Source organism: Delphinus delphis, chromosome 6 (genome assembly GCF_949987515.2).
Source record: "Delphinus delphis chromosome 6, mDelDel1.2, whole genome shotgun sequence".
Classification (NCBI taxonomy): domain Eukaryota; kingdom Metazoa; phylum Chordata; class Mammalia; order Artiodactyla; family Delphinidae; genus Delphinus; species Delphinus delphis.
The window spans coordinates 100,332,352-100,352,277 of record NC_082688.1 but is presented as its reverse complement, the minus strand read 5'-3'; the positions used below and the strand labels follow the sequence as shown (position 1 = coordinate 100,352,277).

Sequence of the window (19,926 nt, the reverse complement as noted above, 5' to 3'; positions counted from 1 at the left end):
TAATTTGTTATGGCAGTTCTAGGAAACGAATGCAGCATATTCCATGTTTTCATACTTTATACTTTTTTTTCCTAGCTCTTATCAGAAAATTGTTGTATATGAATTATCAGGAAATACTGATGGTGTGAAAATTCTAGTGTGGCATTTTGGTAGAGGCCTCCCTGAGAGAGAGACTACCATAATATGAACCAGTAACACAGATGGGAAGGACTTTGAAACACACGTAATTTTGAGGGGTCCTGGCCCTAAAATCACAGCATGTCGGTGGCCAACTACTTCAGCTTCTCAAAGCTAACCTTAGGTATAAGTCACAGAGCTTTCTAATGTGTAAGCTATCCAAACTGGTCATTTTTTAAAAATAGCAACAGATTGCCATAAAAGGGCACTCAAGTAGGAGTCAGAACCAGAGGTTCTGCTTCCCCTTCTGCCTCTAGGGCATTTGGGCAAGACATTCAGTCTCTCTGGGTTCCAGGTTCCTTAACAGTAAAAGGAGATGGTTTGGTCTAGATAGTAACTATGGTCTCTTTGTTCGAACTTTCTGTGGCTTTATGATTCTAGTATGAAGCAACAGTTAAAAGACAGTATTTACTTCTAAAGTACAAGACTCCTTGGTCACTGCTAGCCTTCTTCCATGAACAGTATCTGAATCCAAGGATGAAATGCTACCACAAGGAGATTTAACCGGAGCTGGCGCTGGACCAAGGATTCTGCTTAAAATTTATAACTACTAGTTGTGTCCAAACTTGTTTTACTTGACACAAGTAATGGAGTAGACGTTTCCAGGACTCTCATTTTTAAAAATATTTTAAACTGGCTAGGCTGGCTGGTCACTTTCTATCTCTGGGAAGCAGTATATTCACCTGTTTAGAAAAGAAAAGAAAAGAAAAGAAAAAAGGATAAAAAGCTGTGTTTCTCAAGGTCTCTTCCAGCTCTGTGACTTCAAGGCACTTTTTTTTGTCAAGCTAGAGTGGGGCCTTGAGCTAAGTCCAGGTCTTGGGGTTACTCTCTGGAACTAGTGCTGTTCACCTCACTATTTCTTCTCATAACCATTGCCTGTGTTGGAGGTGCTCTAACCCAGAGTAGGCTCTGAAATATGCAACTTTTGGTAACGATGAAATCCTGGCTTTTACTAATTATGTGGACCTTAAGAGAGTCACTGAATGAGTTTGACCTTCGTTTCCCCGCTTATAAAATAGGGATAGCTACTGGCAAAGTTGCAAAACGAAATGTCGAGTCGAGCAAAAATGCCTAGTTCTTCTTAAGTTTTCAAGTGTTCTTTTCCATAATACTAATAGAACACAAATAAAACAACTGCGGGGCTTCCCTGGTAGCGCAGTGGTTGAGAATCTGCCTGCCAATGCAGGGGACACGGGTTCGAGCCCTGGTCTGGGAATACCCCACATGCCGCGGAGCAACTAGGCCCGTGAGCCACAACTACTGAGCCTGCGCGTTTGGAGCCTGTGCTCCGCAACAAAAGAGGCCGCGATAGTGAGGGGCCCGCGCACCGCGATGAAGAGTGGCCCCCGCTCGCCGCAACTAGAGAAAGCCCTCGCACAGAAACGAAAACCCAACACAGCCAAAAATAAATTAATTAATTAAAAAAAAAAGACCTTTGGTGTCATAAGCACTTTGCGCCTCGCTGTAGGATCGGCGGTAACCAAGCCACAGTACTGGTTATTTCCGTGATGCCACTTTCACTTTCGGCAGTCCCTGAGCTCAGCTGCACCCGCGTGGTTCCGCGGAAGAGCGCTGCGCTGGGATGCCAGTCATGGCGGCGCAGGCCCCGCCCCGCGGCGTGCGCGCTCCCGCCGCTCCCGGTGACGCGACACGGGTGGCTACGGGGTGGTGTTTTGGCGGTACGGCTGCGGGAAAGGAGCGGAGCTGCCGGGAAGCTGCTGCCGGGAAGCCGCGACTGCATTGCCGGCGCCGCCTCGCCGCGGTGGCCGTGATGCGCTCCGCTCGCGGGTCCCCGCTCCCGGGAACCCCGACCGCCGAGTCGGACGCTGCCGAGCAGGTGAGGCGGCCTTTCTGGCGCGGACGAGGGGAGGGTGGGCGGCCGAAGCGGGGACGGTTGGAGCGGGGCCCGATGGGGCCCGACGGGGCAGCGAGGCCGCGGACGAGCCACTCTGCCCCGGGGGCCCTTCCCGCGCCGTTGCCTCCCCGCCGCCCGGGTCGCGCGACCACATCCGGGTGCCAGCCGTCAGCACCCGTGACCCCGGGCGGCAGGTGCTGTCCCCCAGCCCCTGGCGGGAGAAAGCTGGCAGTCGTGCTGTCGGCGCCCGCTCCGGTGACCGCGCTGGATTTCCCCTCTGACACGTAGTGGGCGCGGGTCTGGGCCGCATGGGGAGGGACCTGGCCGGGGAGAAGGATGCTGCACCGAGGACCCTGCGGGTCTTACCTGCCACCTTGTCATGACATTTACAAGTCAGCATCGTTTTTCCTTTACTCTGCTTTTACCAAGTTTCATGCTTTAGGTTTCTCTAAAATCTAAATCTGATTAGCTCCATTGGAAAAATAGAGCTAGTTGGGCAATAAAGTGATGGTAAGAGCAGTGTTTCACAAACTCGAGTAATGCGTGACACCTCTTAAAGGGACAGTTCGCTCATTCCTCTGGAATTTGACTCAGAACCGCAGGGGTTCTCAGACCCCAGTGAGACGAACGCAGGTGTAGACTGTTTAGGAAAGAAACGAGATGCTTCCATGCTGAAAGATAAACTAGGTTATTAAAGAATTCTAAATTAGAGACTCAGATCCCTAGTTTAATTTCACATTACAGCCTTTACTGTGTACTGCTTTGTGTAATGAAAATAATTTTCCAGCCTTGGAGGGGCCTAAAAGAATTATATTCTTTGTATTATGTTATATTTGATGTTATTGTGTCTTTGTATCAGGTCTGTTCATTCTGTTTGACACATTAGCAGAATTATAAAATGGAGTATTAATTTGTGTAAGTAGTTTGTTTATTCCATTGTTAACCTTAACATTGATTTATTTGTTGCATATTGAATCTGTGGTTTACATCCTTCCAGGCCTAATAGGAATGCATGATCTCAACCCTTACGTATACAGTCTAGAAAGAAGAAACAAAATGAAAGTTATCTAGGTATTTATATTCTCTACATATTTATTCAGCATGTTTATTTTAAATCAACTACACATGAATAAAGAGAAGATTCAGAGCGTGGAGAAACATTGGGAAATATAACTGGTTAAATCTTGGCAAAGAAGAATATTGACCTGTGCCTTGAAAGAAGTGTAATATTGTGAACAGGACATATTACTTAGTAGGAAGTGACTTAAGTAATGGCCCAAGGCAAGAACGAGGACTGCTTGTGTGGGAGAGGAGAGACCCACCTCACTAGAGCAGAGAGATGTTCTAGGGCTGAGCAGAGAACAGTTTAGTAAAATAAGATGGGACTGTTTGATGGATGGAAGTTCTCAGATGCCACACAGGGAAGCTGTTGTTGACCTGTAGGCTCTGGAAGGTTCTTTTTTTTTAATAGATCTTTTTTTTTTTTTTTTCTAATTTTTTGGCTGTGTTGGGTCTTCGTTGCTGCACACGGGTTTTCTCTAGTTGTGGTGAGTGGAGGCTACTCTTCGTTGCGGTGCGCGGGCTTCTCATTGCAGTGGCTTCTCTTGTTGCGGAGCATGGGCTCTAGGCATGCGGGCTTCAGTAGTTGCAGCACACGGGCTCAGTAGTTGTGGCTCACGTGCTCTAGAGCGCAGGCTCAGTAGTTGTGGCGCATAGGCTTAGTTGCTCTGCGGCATGTGGGATCTTTCCGGACCAGGGCTTGAACCCGTGTCCCCTGCGTTGGCAGGCGGATTCCTAACCACTGTGCCACCAGGGAAGTCCCAATAGATCTTTATTGGAGTATAATTGATTCACAATACTGTGTTAGTTTTTGTTGAATCAACCATATGCATACATATGTCCCCATATCCCCTCCCTGTAGAGCCTTCCTCCCATCCTCCCTATCCCCCCCTCTAGGTCAATGCAAAGCACTGAGCTGATCTCCCTGTGCTGTGCTGCTGCTTCCCACTAGCTATCTATTTTACATTCCGTAGTGTATATATGTCAGTGCTACTCTCACTTGGACCCAGCTTCCACCTCCCACCCTGTGTCCTCAAGTCCATCCTCTATGTCTACAACTTTATTCCTGCCCTGCAACTAGGTTCATCAGTACCATTTTTTTTTTTTTTTAGCTTCCATATATATGCATTAGCATACGGTATTTGTTTTTCTCTTTCTGACTTACTTCACTCTGTATGGCAGACTCTAGGTCCATCCACCTTACTACAAATAACTCAATTTCGTTTCTTTTTGTGGCTGAGTAATATTCCATTGTATATATGTGCCACATCTTCTTTGTCCATTCATCTGTCAATGGACACCTAGGTTGCTTCAATATCCGGGCTATTGTAGTTAGAGCTGCAATGAACATTGTGGTACATGACTCTTTTTGAATTATGGTTTCTCAGGGTATATGCCCAGTAGTGAGATTGCTGGGTCGTATGGTAGTTCTATTTTTAGTTTTTTAAGGAACCTTCATACTGTTCTCCATAGTGGCTGTATCAATTTACATTCCCACCAACAGTGCAGGAGGGTTTCCTTTTCTCCACACCCTTTCCAGCATTTATTGTTTCTAGATTTTTTTCTTGAGCTGGTTGTATTGTGAAGGTAACGTTTTACAAAGAAATGTTTCCAAAGAACGGTGTTCACGGTGAAGGCAGAAGGTTAGTGACCCGCCTAGAGACCTATCCTGAGGTAGGGATGTCTGCTGTGGTCATTTTAGATGTGTGGACTGTTTGAGGAAGAATTGACAGGACCTGATAAATGACACAGAGTAGCAACACACAGATAATTGGGAATCAAGGTTAAGAATCAGGTGACCCCAGTCCACGGTGATACTCCTCTTAGACCTGGGGAATTTGGAAGGTGGTATTAGTTTGTGTCAAAAGATTTGGGAGCACAATCTTAGACTAAATGAGTTTGTGGTAACTGGGTAAGCTCAGGATGTGGAACTGAAACTTGAGGGAAGTCAGAGTTGCAGATCTGGGAAACTACAGAGGAGAGGCAGGGAAAAGTATGACCAGAAAAAGATCATTTAAAATGGGGACCAGAAGTTTGCAAATGAACAGCGAGAGGTAGGGAAGAGGTTTGATTAGGACTTGCTATGGAAAATAAAATTTAAAGACTTCCCTGGTGGCGCAGTGGTTAAAAATCTGCTACCAGTGCAGGAGACATGGGTTCGAGCCCTGGTCCGGGAAGATCCCATATGCCGCGGAGCATCTAAGCCCTTGTGCCACAACTGCTGAGCCCGCGAGCCACAGCTACTGAAGCCCACGTGCCTAGAACCTGTGCTCCGCAACAAGAGAAGCCACCGCAACAAAGAGTAGCCCCCACTCGCCGCAACTAGAGAAAGCCTGCACACAGCAATGAAGACCCAACGCAGCCAAAAAATTAATAAATAAATAAATTTATTAAAATAAATAAATAAAATTTAAATATTAAGAAAATGTCGATCATAAATACAACTACGTGCATTCTTCTTTTTTCTCTTATTTTAAAAAATTGAAGCATAATTGACCTACAACACTATGTTAGTTCCAGGTGCACAGCATAGGGATTCGATAATCCTGTACATTACGAAAAAGATCACCACCGTAAGTCTAGTTACCATCTGTCACCATACAAAGTTATTACAATATTGACTATATCCCCTATGTAAATTTCATCCCTGTGACTCATTTATTTTGTAACTGGAATTTTGTACCTCTTAATCTCTCTCACCTGTTTCTCTCCTCCCATCTCCTACCCCACTGGCAACCACCAGTTTGTTCTCTGTATGTTTGTGTCTGTTTCTGTTTTGTTATGTTTGCTCATTTGTTTTTTAGACTTCACATATAAGCGAAATCATACAGTATTTGTCTTTCTCTGTCAGACTTATTCCACTTAGCATAATGCCCTCCAGGCCCATCCATGTTGTCACAAATGGCAAGATTGCATTCTTTTTTTGTGGCTGAGTAATATTTCATTGTATACATACACCACAATTTCTTTGTCCATCTGTTGTCGGGCACTTTACTTGCTTCCATATCTTGGCTGTTGCAAATAATCCTGCTATGAACACAGGGGTGCATATATCTCTTCAAATTAATGTTTTTGTTTTCTTCAGAAAAATACCCAGAAATGGAATTGCTGGATCATATGGTAGATCCATTTTTAATTTTTTGAGGAACCTCCATAATGTCTTCCTTAGTGGCTGCACCAGTTTACATTCCCGCCAACAATGCTCAAGGTTCCTCTTTGTCCACATCGTTGCCAACACGTGTTACTGTGCATTCTTCTTTAAATAACAAACGAATCAAGTTGCTTTGATGTATTTTTCCCACAGCTGAGTGCCACATAGCATCCTTCACTTCACTTTGGCCTCTCACTCCCACCAAGACGGTCATTTCTTACAGAATTCTGCCTGTTTGTGGGCTTCTTTTGATTTTTCCAGCTTCTCTTGTCATCTTTTGATATTCATGTTGTTCTTTTTTGAAGCACCCTTCGTGGCATCTTACCTGCTCTTACTCAGGTTTAGCTCTTCCAGAGTCTCCTTTGTCTGTGATTTTGTTTGCCTGTAATTTCAGAATTTGCTAATGTCTGTGTCACTGCATCCTGCATTTTTCACCGTGGGAGCCATTTCACTTTGCAGTTGGCTTGTATTGTTTTCACTGTTTTCCTTAGGACTGTCAATGAGAAACTAACTGACCGAAAAGACTTTAACTCAGGACCCAGCGGACCTCACTCTGCTAAAGAATGTTCAGCTGAGGGGGGGCCCCATGAGCTGAAAGAATTCGAGTTAATGCACCTCTCTGGTGATGGGCCTCACACAACTTAGGCCTTTTAAAAACATGGCAGTTTTATGTAATACTGCTAAGAGTTTGCCACCCTAAACCCTGGTGCCAAGACTCTTAGCTGCAAGTACAGCTGGAGTTTACGTTTTAAGATCAAATTACCGTATTGTTGTCTGCTGGGTGACATTCAGCCATACTTTTGTCCTAAATGAAAGTAATTACTTCAGCAGTTTACAAGCTGTCCTATTTTCTGTCTGTCTTTAAACACAAATTTTGTAACTTACAAAAATATCTGTTCATCCTCATTGTCAAAGTCATCTCATATCTCAAAAAAAAAAAAAAAAGGCCTAAGACAAACACCGGATTAAATAACATTTACTAAGTTTGCCATGGTGCATCCCAACAGGGCCTCTTCTTTGAAAGGTACTCTCTTTTCTCCTCCCCCATCCAAAGCCTACTTCCCACCTGCAGGAATCTTTCTGTTAACATGTAGCCTTCACCGTGCTCTTTGAACTGGTACAGCAGGAGTCCAGATAATTTAACATTGCCTTCTGTTACTCTCTTGATTATTTCTTGGGTATTGGTATTTTCTCCATTACCAATCTGCAGAAGCCTTGAGATTGGAGTCAGTCGTATTACTCCTCTCTGCCCTTCATGTCACTTCATAATACAAATCGTTGAATCATGAAAGGCCTTTCTTCCCCCAAGGACCTTGACTTTAAGCTGTTAATTAAACATTCTTTTCTTTTGTTCGTAGTTCAGCTATCACATAATTATCGATTTTTTAAAATGTTCAGACTGGAATTCCTGTGCCATGAAGAGTTTTGAAGACGGGCTTTCTTGATATACCCAGAAGAGGATTGGATGCCGGAAACTGGAGATATCAGTCAAAGGTAGCTTGTTAAAGACAGTTCTGTTGTTTCTTCTGATGATAAAATTAATATATGCCCTTTAAGCAACCTAGGCAAGCCTAGGGAAGAGAATAGAGATGATCCATTATCTCACTACTCAGAAATAACTAACCACTGTTAACATTTTGGTTTTTCTCCTTCCATTTTCTCCTCTCTATGCATGATGTTAGGTTTTTCACTTAACCTATCATGAGTATCTTTCCATGTCAATAAATGTAGATCTGTGTCAGCACCTCTAACAGTCACATTGTAGTCCACTGCATACATGGACCATGTTTAATTTAACCCACCCCCCTGTAAGGCACATTAGTTTAGAACAGTGTTTTGCTATTATACATAATACTGTGATGAACATCTTTAATCCCCTACCCCTCACTTGCCCCTCCCTCCTTTCCTCTCCCCACTGGTAGCCACTTAGTTTGTTCTCTGTATCTGTGAGTCTGGAGAAACTGAATTTTTAATTTAAATTACTTTAGCCACATGTGGCAATGGCTACTGTATGGAATAGCGCAAGACTAGATCAAGAAGGACCTCCTTTACCATCCTAAGGAGTTAGGACTTTTTCCTGAGTGAGAGAGAAAAATTGGGAGGTGGGGAGGTATCATGATTACTGTTTGTTTTGGAAAGATTACCCTAGTGTATAAGTTTGTAACCCTTTTCGGTCCCAGAACTCTGAAACTTGACTTCTTGCCAGGCCCTTTCCTAGGGGCCGCCACGCCGGGAATGCAGCCAAGCAGACCTAAATCTGGCCCCTTGTGGGGCTGGCGTTCTGGAGGAGGAGACACATGAGCAAGAGAAATGCAAACACACACACACACACACACACACACACACACAGAGTGTGTTAGAGGACAGGATAGGAGTATGGATTCACATGCTTGAATCCCAGCTCTTTTATTTATATTTACCTTTTATTAGCTGTGTGACCTCAGGCACATTACTCAGCCTCCCTGCTTCATCTGTAAAATATTATGCAAATAGTACCTACCTTGGTGGTCGATAGGAGGAGTAGATTAGTATTTGCAAAGCATTTCAGCAGGGCCTGGCACATAATAAGCACTATATAAGAAGTTCATAAAGGGACTTCTCTGGTGGTCCAGCGGTTAAGACTCCGAGCTTCCACTGCAGAGGGCATGGGTTCGATCCCTGGTTGGGGAACTGGGAACCTGCATGCATGTGGTGTGGCAAAAAAAAAGTTAATAAATACGTAAATGCTAAGGAGGAGAAATAACCCAGGGAAGGGAGCTGGATGGAGGGGAGAGCTTGCAGTTATAGACTGGGTGGCCAGGGCGTGCCTCCCTGAGAAGGTGACATTGAGTAAAGAGCTGAAGGGAGTGAAAAAATAAGCCATATGGATTATTTCCAAGCAGAGGGAGCAGCACATTCAGAGGCTCTGAGAGCAGACAGTGCCTGGCGTGTGTGAAGACAGTGTGGACACCAGTGTGGCTGGAGTGAAGTGAGAAAGGGAGAGGGATGGTGAGGTCAGAGCAGTAACAGATGTCCGGATCCCGTAGGACGGGGAGTCAGGGTACAGCCTTTGACCTTTATTTACTTGCAAGGGGAGCTGTTGGAGGATTTCCAGCACAAGATTAACGGGATCCTGGACCCGAGCAGGGATGGGGTGGATGTCAGTTTCTGTTGAAGAATCTGCCTGAAGCTATGGGGTGAGGAACTGGAGAGCCGCTGGGTTGAGACGGCAGGTGGGAGACTGACAAGTTAGGCTGCTGTCCTGATAGGCCACTTAAGAGTAAGAGATTGCTAAGAAAAGGGACAGGCTTTAGAGGAACGGAGGTTAGAGAAATGGAAGGACTCCATAAGAAGTCGGCTCTGGAGGATGAGGAGGAGGGAGGGGTCAGGCACGACTCCCTAGTTTCTGCTTGAGCAGTCGGTGGGGTTGAGACTGAGAGGAGGAGCGTGGGAGGAGAGGATGAGGGCTACAGTGGAAGGGTTCAGCTTTAGAAATGTTTCTCATGGGCCCGTGCGATGTTCAGATGGGGGTGTTGGTAGGTGCTTGAAGATACGTATCTGTAGCTCAGAGGAGAAGCCTGGGGTGGAGGAAGAAAGTTCTGAGCTGTTGGATCATTGAAGCAGTAAGTGAAGTTGACCAGGAACAGAGATTAGAGTTAGAAGAGATTGGAGCCAAGACAGAGAACCTGGGGAACAGCAGACAGGATGTGCAGAAACGCCGAGACGTGGAGGGTCCTGAGAAGGAATCATTCAAGAGCTAAGAAGCAGACTAGGGGAGACAGCTGTCCTGAGAGGCCTGGAAGAGGTACATCGGTGCCACAAGACCAAGAAGGAGACCCAGGATCACGCGTCCTTCGGATCCGGCAGGTTGGAAGGAGGCCCCGGCCTCCTGTTCTCCTGTGATTTGAGGTCTGGGAGCTGAAGGAGTGGCAGCCACGGTGAAGGTGACAGAGCTCCCTCGGAACATGGTGCCTTGCATGGTACTTTGTACATAAAAGAGCGATCTAGTAGGTATTTATCAGCTGAATGGAGAGTTCAGACTCCCATTCGGTTATTCATTCTGCCTGCCTCCTACTCCCACCCCTTAATCTTCCTTAACATTCAGCACCATAAGGTGGTTAAGACCTGTTCGGTGACCTGTATTTTGGCATCACTGATTCGCATTTAGGTAAAAATGCCAGACTGTTATTATCTCTTTTGATTTAGGCCTGTGTCTCTGATAGCATGAAATTAACTTCGAAGTGTGTTGCTCAAAATAAACCGAGCTAAGAGCTCCGCTGCAAGGATCACAGACCAGATTACGTGTGCTTGGGCTTAAGCAGGCACTTGATAAAGAACACAGCGTCTCCTTGGCTTGTGCTGTCTTTGTGACTTTTGTCGCTTCCTGGAACAGGAGGGCTCTGGCACCAGGAGGCCTTCTGTAATGGTGTGTGAGGACTGACTCCCAGGGCCTCGCCTGACCTCTGACCTGCCAGCATGGGGAGGTGAGTGATGGTGCCGAATCACCGGCACTGTAAAACCGAAGATTTGGTGCCACAGAAGCAGGTCTCGAGAAGGGGGAAGAATCTAAATCCCAAGTGAGAAGTGTTCAGAGTCGTGCTACACTTCTGTGTAACACCTTTGTTCTTCCAGGGCCCCAGGGGGGCGCCTGTCACAGAAGGAAAGTGGGGTTCGTGTAGTTTACTGTACAGGGCACACATGTTGGAATCTGGGAGGAGTTGTATTAAGCACAGGGTGACCGCCTGTAAGCCTCGGAGGTATGAGAGGGGTGATAAACTCCATGGCGTGGCCCAAGAACCCACATGGAGACCAGAAACTACAAATAGAAAATTCCCTTGGGTTAGCGGGATCCCTCCCCCTTCTGTGAGATATTTTAGTCCATGAAGCACTTTTTAAAGGGAAGAGTGTAGAAATTAACAGTAAACAGTAGAATTTATCCCAAAGGCAGCAAGGTTTGTTTTGTTTTGTTTTGTTTTTTAAGCCTAATAATAGTCTCTCATTCCTGACAAACTGAGAAGAAAGTTTATTTGCAAAAATGTCTCAGGAATATTTCTAAAAACACAGGATATACAAAACGTATTTATTGACTGCTGCGGGGATGTTGTTAAAGATACTGTTTTTTCGTTTTTTCTCACGCAATCAGCACGGGAGAGATTGGCCTCGGGATTCGGTGTTAGAAAATCTGATTCCTCCTGGGCTGTTTATATGTTTCTGCTGTAACAGACAGGGTTTTTGGTCGCTGTCATGCTCAGCCACCTTTGCAGACTTTCCTTATTACATGTGTTTCTGGGCTCTGAGTTCAGCCTCCTTAAACCTGGTTTCATTATAGATTTACTTATTTATCTTATTGAACTTATCCTTATAAGCTGTCTATAATTCTATTTTTGGAACAAAGCCGGGCACAAATAAAACTACTTAATACTCTCCAGAAAGGGGGAACACAGAAGTGTCATCAGGGCTGAATTCTCATTCATGTAATTTTATAATAACGAGTTAACATAGCAAAATAGCAACGTGGAAGATGCAGGTATACCGATAACCTACCAGCAGGGAAGTAGGGGCAGCTCAAGCTGAATGTCTTAACTTTCAGATCAGTGGAAGTGAGGGGAGGCCTCTCTGGAGCAGACTGCTTTAGCTAAACCTGTCTTTTGAAATTTCAGGATCGGCATCTCCTGTCTTCTTCCGGCTTCCTGGCATTTCAGCATCTCTCCAGTGGGGTGTCCCCGAATTCTGAACACCAACTTACGCCAGATTCTCGTCATTAGCGTTCTGGCTGCTGCTGTCTCACTTTTATACTTTTCCGTTGTCATAATCCGAAATAAGTATGGGCGGCTCTCCAGAGATAAGAAGTTTCAAAGGTAGGAGGAGAAAACATTTGTTTTCTAGATGGGATGCCATACCTTCATGTGATGACTTCCAGACTTTGGGGACTTGGATGGAATTTAAGGAGCAGGTGGCTGGAGGAAACAGATTTTGTACCGAATACAGCATAGCATGAAAAATTAAACTGTTTGAAATGGTTTAGTCATTTACCACCAAATCCACATCATAAGAGGATGTAAGCATAAGCTTCTCCTGTGATATCTTTTAAGCTGATTTTTCAGTTAATGTTGATAGTTTGGAAATAGAGTTTTGCTTTTCAGAGCTTATTTGAACTTAGTTAAGGGAATGATGAGTGTGTATCTGCTCTAGATGACTTTTATCACTATCACTTTTTTTGTTTTTCTTTTGACTTTTTAATCATTCGGCAGTTGTGAAAGTGTTACGGTGGTGCTACCACACAGCTTAGAGATCACTGATTTGGTGTTTGTTTCTTGCATCATTGATAGTCTCTGTCTCATTAAAAGTATGTGTTTGTTTCTCTAAACAAGGTACTTGGCACGAGTTACTGACATTGAAGCTACGGACACCAATAACCCCAATGTGAACTATGGTATCGTGGTGGACTGTGGGAGCAGCGGGTCTCGGATATTCGTTTATTGCTGGCCAAGGCATAACGGCAATCCTCATGATCTGTTGGATATCAGGCAAATGCGGGATAAAAACCGAAAGCCTGTGGTCATGAAAATAAAACCCGGTATGTGAATGATAAATACCTGACTGGTAACCAGGCTCTGCCTTTTCATTCTCTGTGCTGGCTTTCACGTCTTTCCCTTTCTCTCCTTGCAGTCATCACCCTCATTCAGAGCTCACACCAGGACCCAGTTGATCTCCTTGTTTCACTCTGTTTCCCCTTTTCTGTTCATCTTGCATAAGGTGACTGATACCTTCACAAAATAGCCTAAACCCTTGTCTGTCTTTTTTGTCTCCTGCAGCATTTACCATTATGGTGTCTGCTCAAATGTTGGCTAGTTGACGTTAATTATGGAGGGATGGTTTTCTAGGTGGTAGCCGTTGGTCTCTATCCTTAATGAGAAGGTAATTTCAGATAACTCATGGATATCTGTACTTGAATACATTGGTATGTATTTGTTATTTTTAAAAATTGCTACCCCAGTGCATTTCTAATCATCTAGGTTATTTAAGAAGAGTGACAATAGAACTTAGAAGAGCTGATATCACTATGTCTAGTTTTAAAGATACTGTAATTTCTAAGTCAGTGTGTTATGTAAAAATTGGGATTTGCCTTCCTCGTTAGACAATTTAAATCAGTGGTTCTCAACCTTTTTCTGTATCTGTATCATTTCCATGGGCAGCACCCTTCTGTCAAGAGTGTTAGGAATGGAAGATCTCAGGAATACCTTGAAATAGGCACCTTAGGTCTTGATGGTTGATAACCACTGATGTGATTGGACCATAGATCTTAATAGAGTTTCAGCACTTTTGTTTCATTTAGTGAATGTGTTGAATAGTAAAATATTAAATAAAAAATTCTGAAGAATTTATCTTTGAATATATTAGAGAATGTTGACAAAAAATAGCTGTCATAGCTTACTATCTCCCATTTCAAAAATGTAAGTGAAAAGGAGATTAGTTTTAACTGATAAGAAAACCTGTCCTCATAAAACAGTCTACCAGGACTGTAGACCTTTTGCATCCTACTCATTCTTCAGTGAATAAGTCAGTCCCACTTCTTTCTTCAGGCAACACTCGACAGGTTGACTGTTCTTTGAGGTTTGGGCAGCTTGGCACCAGCGTATAGCTCAGAAAATTCAAAATCTCTACCTCATTTTTCAGGTTAAAGAGAGGGAACTTACTCTGAGCGTCTTGTATAAGCATTATTTTGATACCAGAGTACATTTCCATGAACATTTTTTTAAATTAATTTATTTATTTTTGGCTGAGTTGGGTCTTTGTTGATGCGTGCGGGCTTTCTCTAGTTGCGGCGAGTGAGGGCTTCTCTTCGTTGTGGTGCGCAGGCTTCTCGTTGCGGAGCATGGGCTCTAGGGTGCGCAGACTTCAGTAGTTGTGACGCACAGGCTTAGTTGCTCCGTGGCATGTGGGATCTTCCGGGACCAGGGCTTGAACCTGTGTCCCCTGCATTGGCAGGCGGATTCTTAACCACTGCGCCACCAGGGAAGCCCCCGTGAACATTTTTTTAAAGTTATTCATAGAAGATCATTTTCTCTGTAAGTCTTAGTGAATGACTTTCAGTTTTCTATTTTCCCATTTCTTACATTTTTATGTGTCTCTAAATCTAGAAACACTTTCAGGGTTAAAGTAATATTGACCAAATAAATTCACCAGAAAATTAAAAACTTAAACTCTGTAAAGCACTTTGCATTTCGTCTGGCTTCACATCCCAGGTTCCATCAGTGATTACCTGCTCTCATGGAATAAGATGAAAACTTTCATGCCTTGGAGTTGTCCCCTGAGAACAAGGGGCAGCTACCATAGCATCCCAGGGTACACACCAGAATCTCATTAAAATCAGTCTGAATATGATTCTCTTTGATGCTACAGGAAATGTTTGAAGTGGAAATTCAGGTACCTTTTTATAGTACTTCTCTGTCCTGAAGCATGGGCTCTTGTGTATAGCATTCTAGCAAAACTCTAGAAATTTCCTTACTTAATAGATTCTAGATAGCTTTGGGCTTGGTGTCCATTGAAATGGCAATGTATGTGGAGTCCAAAAAATCTGGCTTTTAGATTGCTTGATGCTGATTGCTTTGACAGATCGCTTAATCTTTCTGAGTCCACAGTTTTCTAATCTGTGAAATAAATTTTGGACTTCTGAAATCCCCCTCAGCTTTAATGTTGTAGGCTAAATGACAGCTGGAAATAGTCATTCACTTATGTACTCATTCAACAGATATTTGTTGAGCACCTGCTATTTGCCAAGAGACTGTGTCAGGTGCTGAGAATAAATTTGAACAAGACACAGTTTGTGCCCTCAAGAAACTTCCAGTTGAAATGAGACAGGCAAGTAAATAGGTAGTTTCGATGAGGCGGAATGAGTGCTCCACCGAGAGATAGGGGTAAGCGTGGAATGTAATGAGAGCTCGCCTTCAGGGTCCTGTTAGGGAGGACTTCCAGAGAGGGCATAGCTCGGTGGGTGAGCGGGAGTCAGCCAGGTGAAAGGGGTGGGAGGAGGGAGGCAGTCAAAGAGAAGCCTCTTCCTGGTGGAGCTGCAGGGGCCCTAAGGCCAGAATATGATGCATTACAGAAATTTTATGCAGTCTAGTTGAAGCCAAATGGAAAGAATGTGGCAAGAGATGGGATAGGTGAGTGCTCAGGGCACGTTATGCTGTTCTAGAGCTGAGCTTTATCTGGAGGGCATTGAGGAGCCACCAGAGGATCTCAGACCAGGAAGATCTCAGACCATGGAGAGTGGTTGGGGATTGCCAGGACTTGAGAGTAGGATGTGCTGCAGCAGGCTGGCAGAGGCTGGTGGTGTCCAGCAGAGACGAGAAGTGAAATAGTGTGAGCAGAGCCAAGGATAGGCGATCAGTGAAACCCAGAACACACGTTGAGGTGAGGGAGAGGCATTTTATCCAGGATACTGGCTGGGGTTGCTAAGGTAGGTCACGAGCAGTAAGAGCCAGGTTTACAGTGGAAGTTGAGTTTGGGTTTACATATGTTGCTGTGAGGACAAGCACATGGCTGTGTCCAGTGGACAGTTACTACATACTGATCTGGAGGTTGGGGAAGAGAGCTGGATGGCTGCGATTAAGATTCGGAGATCTGAGGCATAGATGGTGATGGCCGCCATGGGAGTGAGTGAACCTGCTGAGGACAGTGGGGGCGTGTTTCTCAAGGGCAGGGGCGAGCTCATGTGCAGCTGATCCCAAGTGTCTGACACACAATAGTGGCTCAATTAGGTCTGTGATGACTGAGAAGAGAGCATAGGACTGAACAGGTAGCACCACCGTCACTTAACAGCCGAGACGCTGTGGAGGGAGTTGCCAGAGGGATAGGGAAAAACTAAGAGTGTATGGTGTGTAGTGTGAATTGCTCTCAAATTAGCCTCGTTAAAGAAGCATAACTTTTTTTTCTTTTGTACCTCTTAATCCCCTACCGTTATCTTGCCCCTCCTCCTCCCCTCTCCCCACTGGTAACCACTAGTTTGTTCTCTATATCTGTGAGTCTGTTTCTTTTTTTTTATATTCACTAGTTTGTTGTATTTTTTAGATTCCACATATAAGTGATAATAAACAGTATTTGTCTTTCTCTGTCTGACTTATTTCACTAAGCATGATACCCTACAGGTGCACCCGTGTTGTTGCAAATGGCAAAATTTTATTCTTTTTTCTGGCTGAGTAGTATTCCATTGCATACACATACCACATCTTTATCTGTTGATGGACACTTAGGTTGCTTCCATATCTTGGCAATTGTAAATAATGCTGCTGTGAAAATTGGGGTGCATGTATCTTTCCTAATAGTGCTTTTGTTTCCTTCAGCTATATACCCAGGAGTGGAATTGCTGGATCACATGGTAGTTCTGTTTCTAGTTTTTTGAGGAACCTCCATACTGTTTTCCACAGTGGCGACACCAATTTACATTCCCACCAGCAGTGTACAAGTGTTCTCTTATCTCTAAATCCTTGCCAGTATTTTTTATTTATGGTCTTTTTGATGATATCTATTCTGACAGGTGTGAGGTGATAATCTCATTGTGGTTTTGATTTGCATTTCCCTGATGATTAGGGATGTTGATCATCTTTTCATGTGCCATCTATCTGTATGTCTTCTTTGGAAAAATGTCTCTTCAGGTCTTCTGACCATTTGTTAATCGGGTTGTTTGCTTTTTTTGATATTGAGTTGTATGAGCTGTTTATATATGTTGGATATTAACTCTATTGGTCATATCACTTGCAAATATTTTCTCCCATTCAGTAGGTTGTCTTTTTTGTTTTGTCGATGGTTTCCTTTTCTGTGCAGGAGCTTTTACGTTTAATTAGGTTGCATTTGTTTATTTTTGCTTTCCTTTCCTCTGCCTTAGGAGACAGATCCAAAAAAAATATTGCTACTTTTTATGCCAAAGAGTGTTCTGCCTATGTTTTCTCTAGGAGTTTTATGGCTTCTGATCTGACATTTAGGTCTTTAATCAATTTTGAGTTTATTTTTGTATATGGTATGAGAAAATGTTCTAATTTCATTCTTTTACATGTAGCTGTCCAGTTTTCCCAGCACCATTCACTGACGAGACTGTCTTTTCTCCATTGTATATTCTTGCCTCCTTTGTTGTAGATTAGGTGACTCTAAGTGCGTGGGTTTATTTCTGAGCTCTCTATTCTGTTCCATTGATCTATATGTCTGTTTTTGTGCCGGTACCATGCTGTTTTGATTACTGTAGTTTTGTAATACAGTCTGAAGTCAGGGAGTGTGATACCACCAGTTCTTTTCTTTCTCAGGTTTGTTTTGGCTGTTCAGAGTCTTTTGTGTTTCCATACAAATTTTTAAATTACTTGTTCTAGTTCTGTGAAAAATGATAGGGATTGCATTGAATCTGTAGATTGCCTTAGGTAGTGTGGTCATTTTAACAGTATTAATTCTTCCAGTCCAAGAACACAGTATATCTTTCCACCTGTTTGTGTTGTCTTCAGTTTCTTTCATCAGTGTCTTATAGTTTTCAGAATACAGGTCTTTTACCTCCTTAAGTAGGTTTATTCCTAGGTATTTTGTTCTTTTTGATGTGATGGTAAACGGGATTATTTCCTTAATTTCTCTTCCTGATAGTTCGTTGTTAGTGTATAGATGCAACAGATTTCTGTATGTTTATTTTGTATCTGGCAACTTTATCAAATTCATTGATGAGCTCTAGTAGTTTTTTGGTGGTGTCTTTAGGATTTTCTGTGTGTAGTATCATGTCATCTGCAAACAGTGACAGTTTATGAAGAAGCATACCTTATAAGCTAAAGGATCAACTTGTTAACATGAGTGTCCTTTTTCTGTAGGCATTTCAGAGTTCGCTACCTCTCCAGAGAAAGTCAGTGATTACATTTCTCCGCTCTTGAACTTCGCTGCAGAGCATGTACCACGGGCAAAACACAAAGAGACCCCTCTCTACATTCTCTGCACAGCTGGAATGAGAATCCTCCCTGAAAGGTGATCCTTCCCACGAGGGCAGGGCCAGCCAGCCTGGTGGTGGTATTGGCTGTGGTGGGTTTTCTCCCTCTTCATCCCCCTCATCTCCCTCCTCCTTGTCTTCCTCTTCCATCATCATCATCAAAAGGAAGACATTAAAAATTCTTTTTTCAAATCTGGAGTAGTCCCAGACCTATTCCCTTAGTCAGAACTCACCAAATATCTTTTAATGTACTTATTTATGACTATAAATAGTAAACTGTAAAGTTGTCATAAAAAAACTGATTTTCTATTTTATTAGTTTAAGGATTGTTTGCAGTTGTAGTTTTACATTTCGGAATCACATAATTTACACAACTTCTGAAAATTCCTTCTCTCTTTTTTTAACATCTTTATTGGAGTATAATTGCTTTACAATGTTGTGTTAGTTTCTGCTGTATAAGAAAATGAATCAGCTATATGTATACATATATCCCCATATCCCCTCCCTCTTGAGCCTCCCTCCCACCCTCCCTATCCCACCCCTCTAGGTGGTCACAAAGCACCGAGCTGATCTCCCTGTGCTATGCAGCTGCTTCCCACTAGCTGTCTATTTTACATGAAAATTCCTTCTTAAAATAAACAGTCTTTTCAATGAACTGCTTTGGTTTAAAAAAATTTTTTCACATAAGATATACCAGAGCCATAGGGGTTTTTTTTTTTCTTTCTAAAACAGAAAAATTCAGGATATAATATATTGATATGTAAATTTCTGGATTGTCTTACAGTCAACAGAAAGCCATTCTAGAAGACCTTCTGACCGACATCCCCGTGCACTTCGACTTTCTGTTTTCTGACTCTCATGCAGAAGTAATTTCAGGGAAACAAGAAGGTCGGTATGTTAGTCTTCAACTTGAAATTTGGGAAGCTATTCCTTTAAGTCCTCCCAGTCTTCCTCACGTACACTTTATTAAATTACCCTTAACATCTTAAAATTTGGGAAACCATGCCTTCAAATATTATAATTTTTAAATGGAAAAATCAGTTTCTTACATGACTGGTCTTTATAATCCAAACATTAAGCGATTAAAAAATAACTTGGTTTGTCCTCATCACATTTAGGAAGGATATTTTGGACTTGTTTTGATAGAAAAGCTTTGTGTTCCTTGCCTAAGTTGTACAACTTTCTGGAATTACGATAATTACTGGACTGTTGGAACCTTCTACTGATTTACTTGTTAGGAAGGGGAAATTATTCTTGACTTCGATACACTGAGGAAATGTTCTGTTTTCAAAGAAATAATTCTACTTGAGAATGAAAGGGCAAATCACTGAAATTATCTGGGGAATAGCTTGCTAGAAATGGAGGCCAAAAAGCATTTATTTCAAAATCACCTATCATTTCGCCAATAATTGGGCAAAATTCACATATTGCCGTCAAGCTGTTTATAGACAAGTAAGGTACACAGTTAGCTGCTTATATAAGGCAGAGTTTTAGATGCCATAAGGAAGATAAGGAAAAACTATCATGGAAATTTGAAAGAAGGAGACTTTTTTTTTTTCCTAACTAGCAGCATCATGGAGAAAGTGACATTTGAACTAGGCCTCAAGGGATAATTATAAACACAGCATGCCAAATCATGGTAAGGCTAGGACTCTGAGAGAGGGATAGGAAGCTCATTCTAGGCAGAAGAAATGATTTGAGTCAACACAGGTCGGAAAAGCTGCACTATGGACAGAGGAATAAAAATATTTT

The 19,926-nt window shown here is 43.0% G+C and overlaps 1 protein-coding gene across 5 annotated transcripts in view; it reads left to right on the top strand.

Annotated features, from left to right (window-relative positions):
* Positions 1-1,830: 1,830 nt before the first annotated feature.
* Positions 1,831-19,926, top strand: part of ENTPD4 (ectonucleoside triphosphate diphosphohydrolase 4) — a 39,591-nt gene continuing 21,495 nt past the window's right edge. For 2 of the 5 annotated variants that reach the window (XM_060015179.1, XM_060015176.1), the window contains exons 1-7: positions 1,831-2,014; positions 7,601-7,736; positions 10,615-10,705; positions 11,882-12,079; positions 12,593-12,798; positions 18,062-18,212; positions 18,959-19,062. In XM_060015179.1, the coding sequence (XP_059871162.1) occupies positions 10,698-10,705; positions 11,882-12,079; positions 12,593-12,798; positions 18,062-18,212; positions 18,959-19,062 (667 nt within the window). In that variant the 5' untranslated portion in view covers positions 1,831-2,014; positions 7,601-7,736; positions 10,615-10,697. Of the gene's footprint in view, positions 2,015-7,600; positions 7,737-10,427; positions 10,706-11,881; positions 12,080-12,592; positions 12,799-18,061; positions 18,213-18,958; positions 19,063-19,926 lie in introns of all 5 variants that reach the window. The other 3 variants (XM_060015178.1, XM_060015177.1, XM_069540798.1) reach the window with 3 other exon arrangements.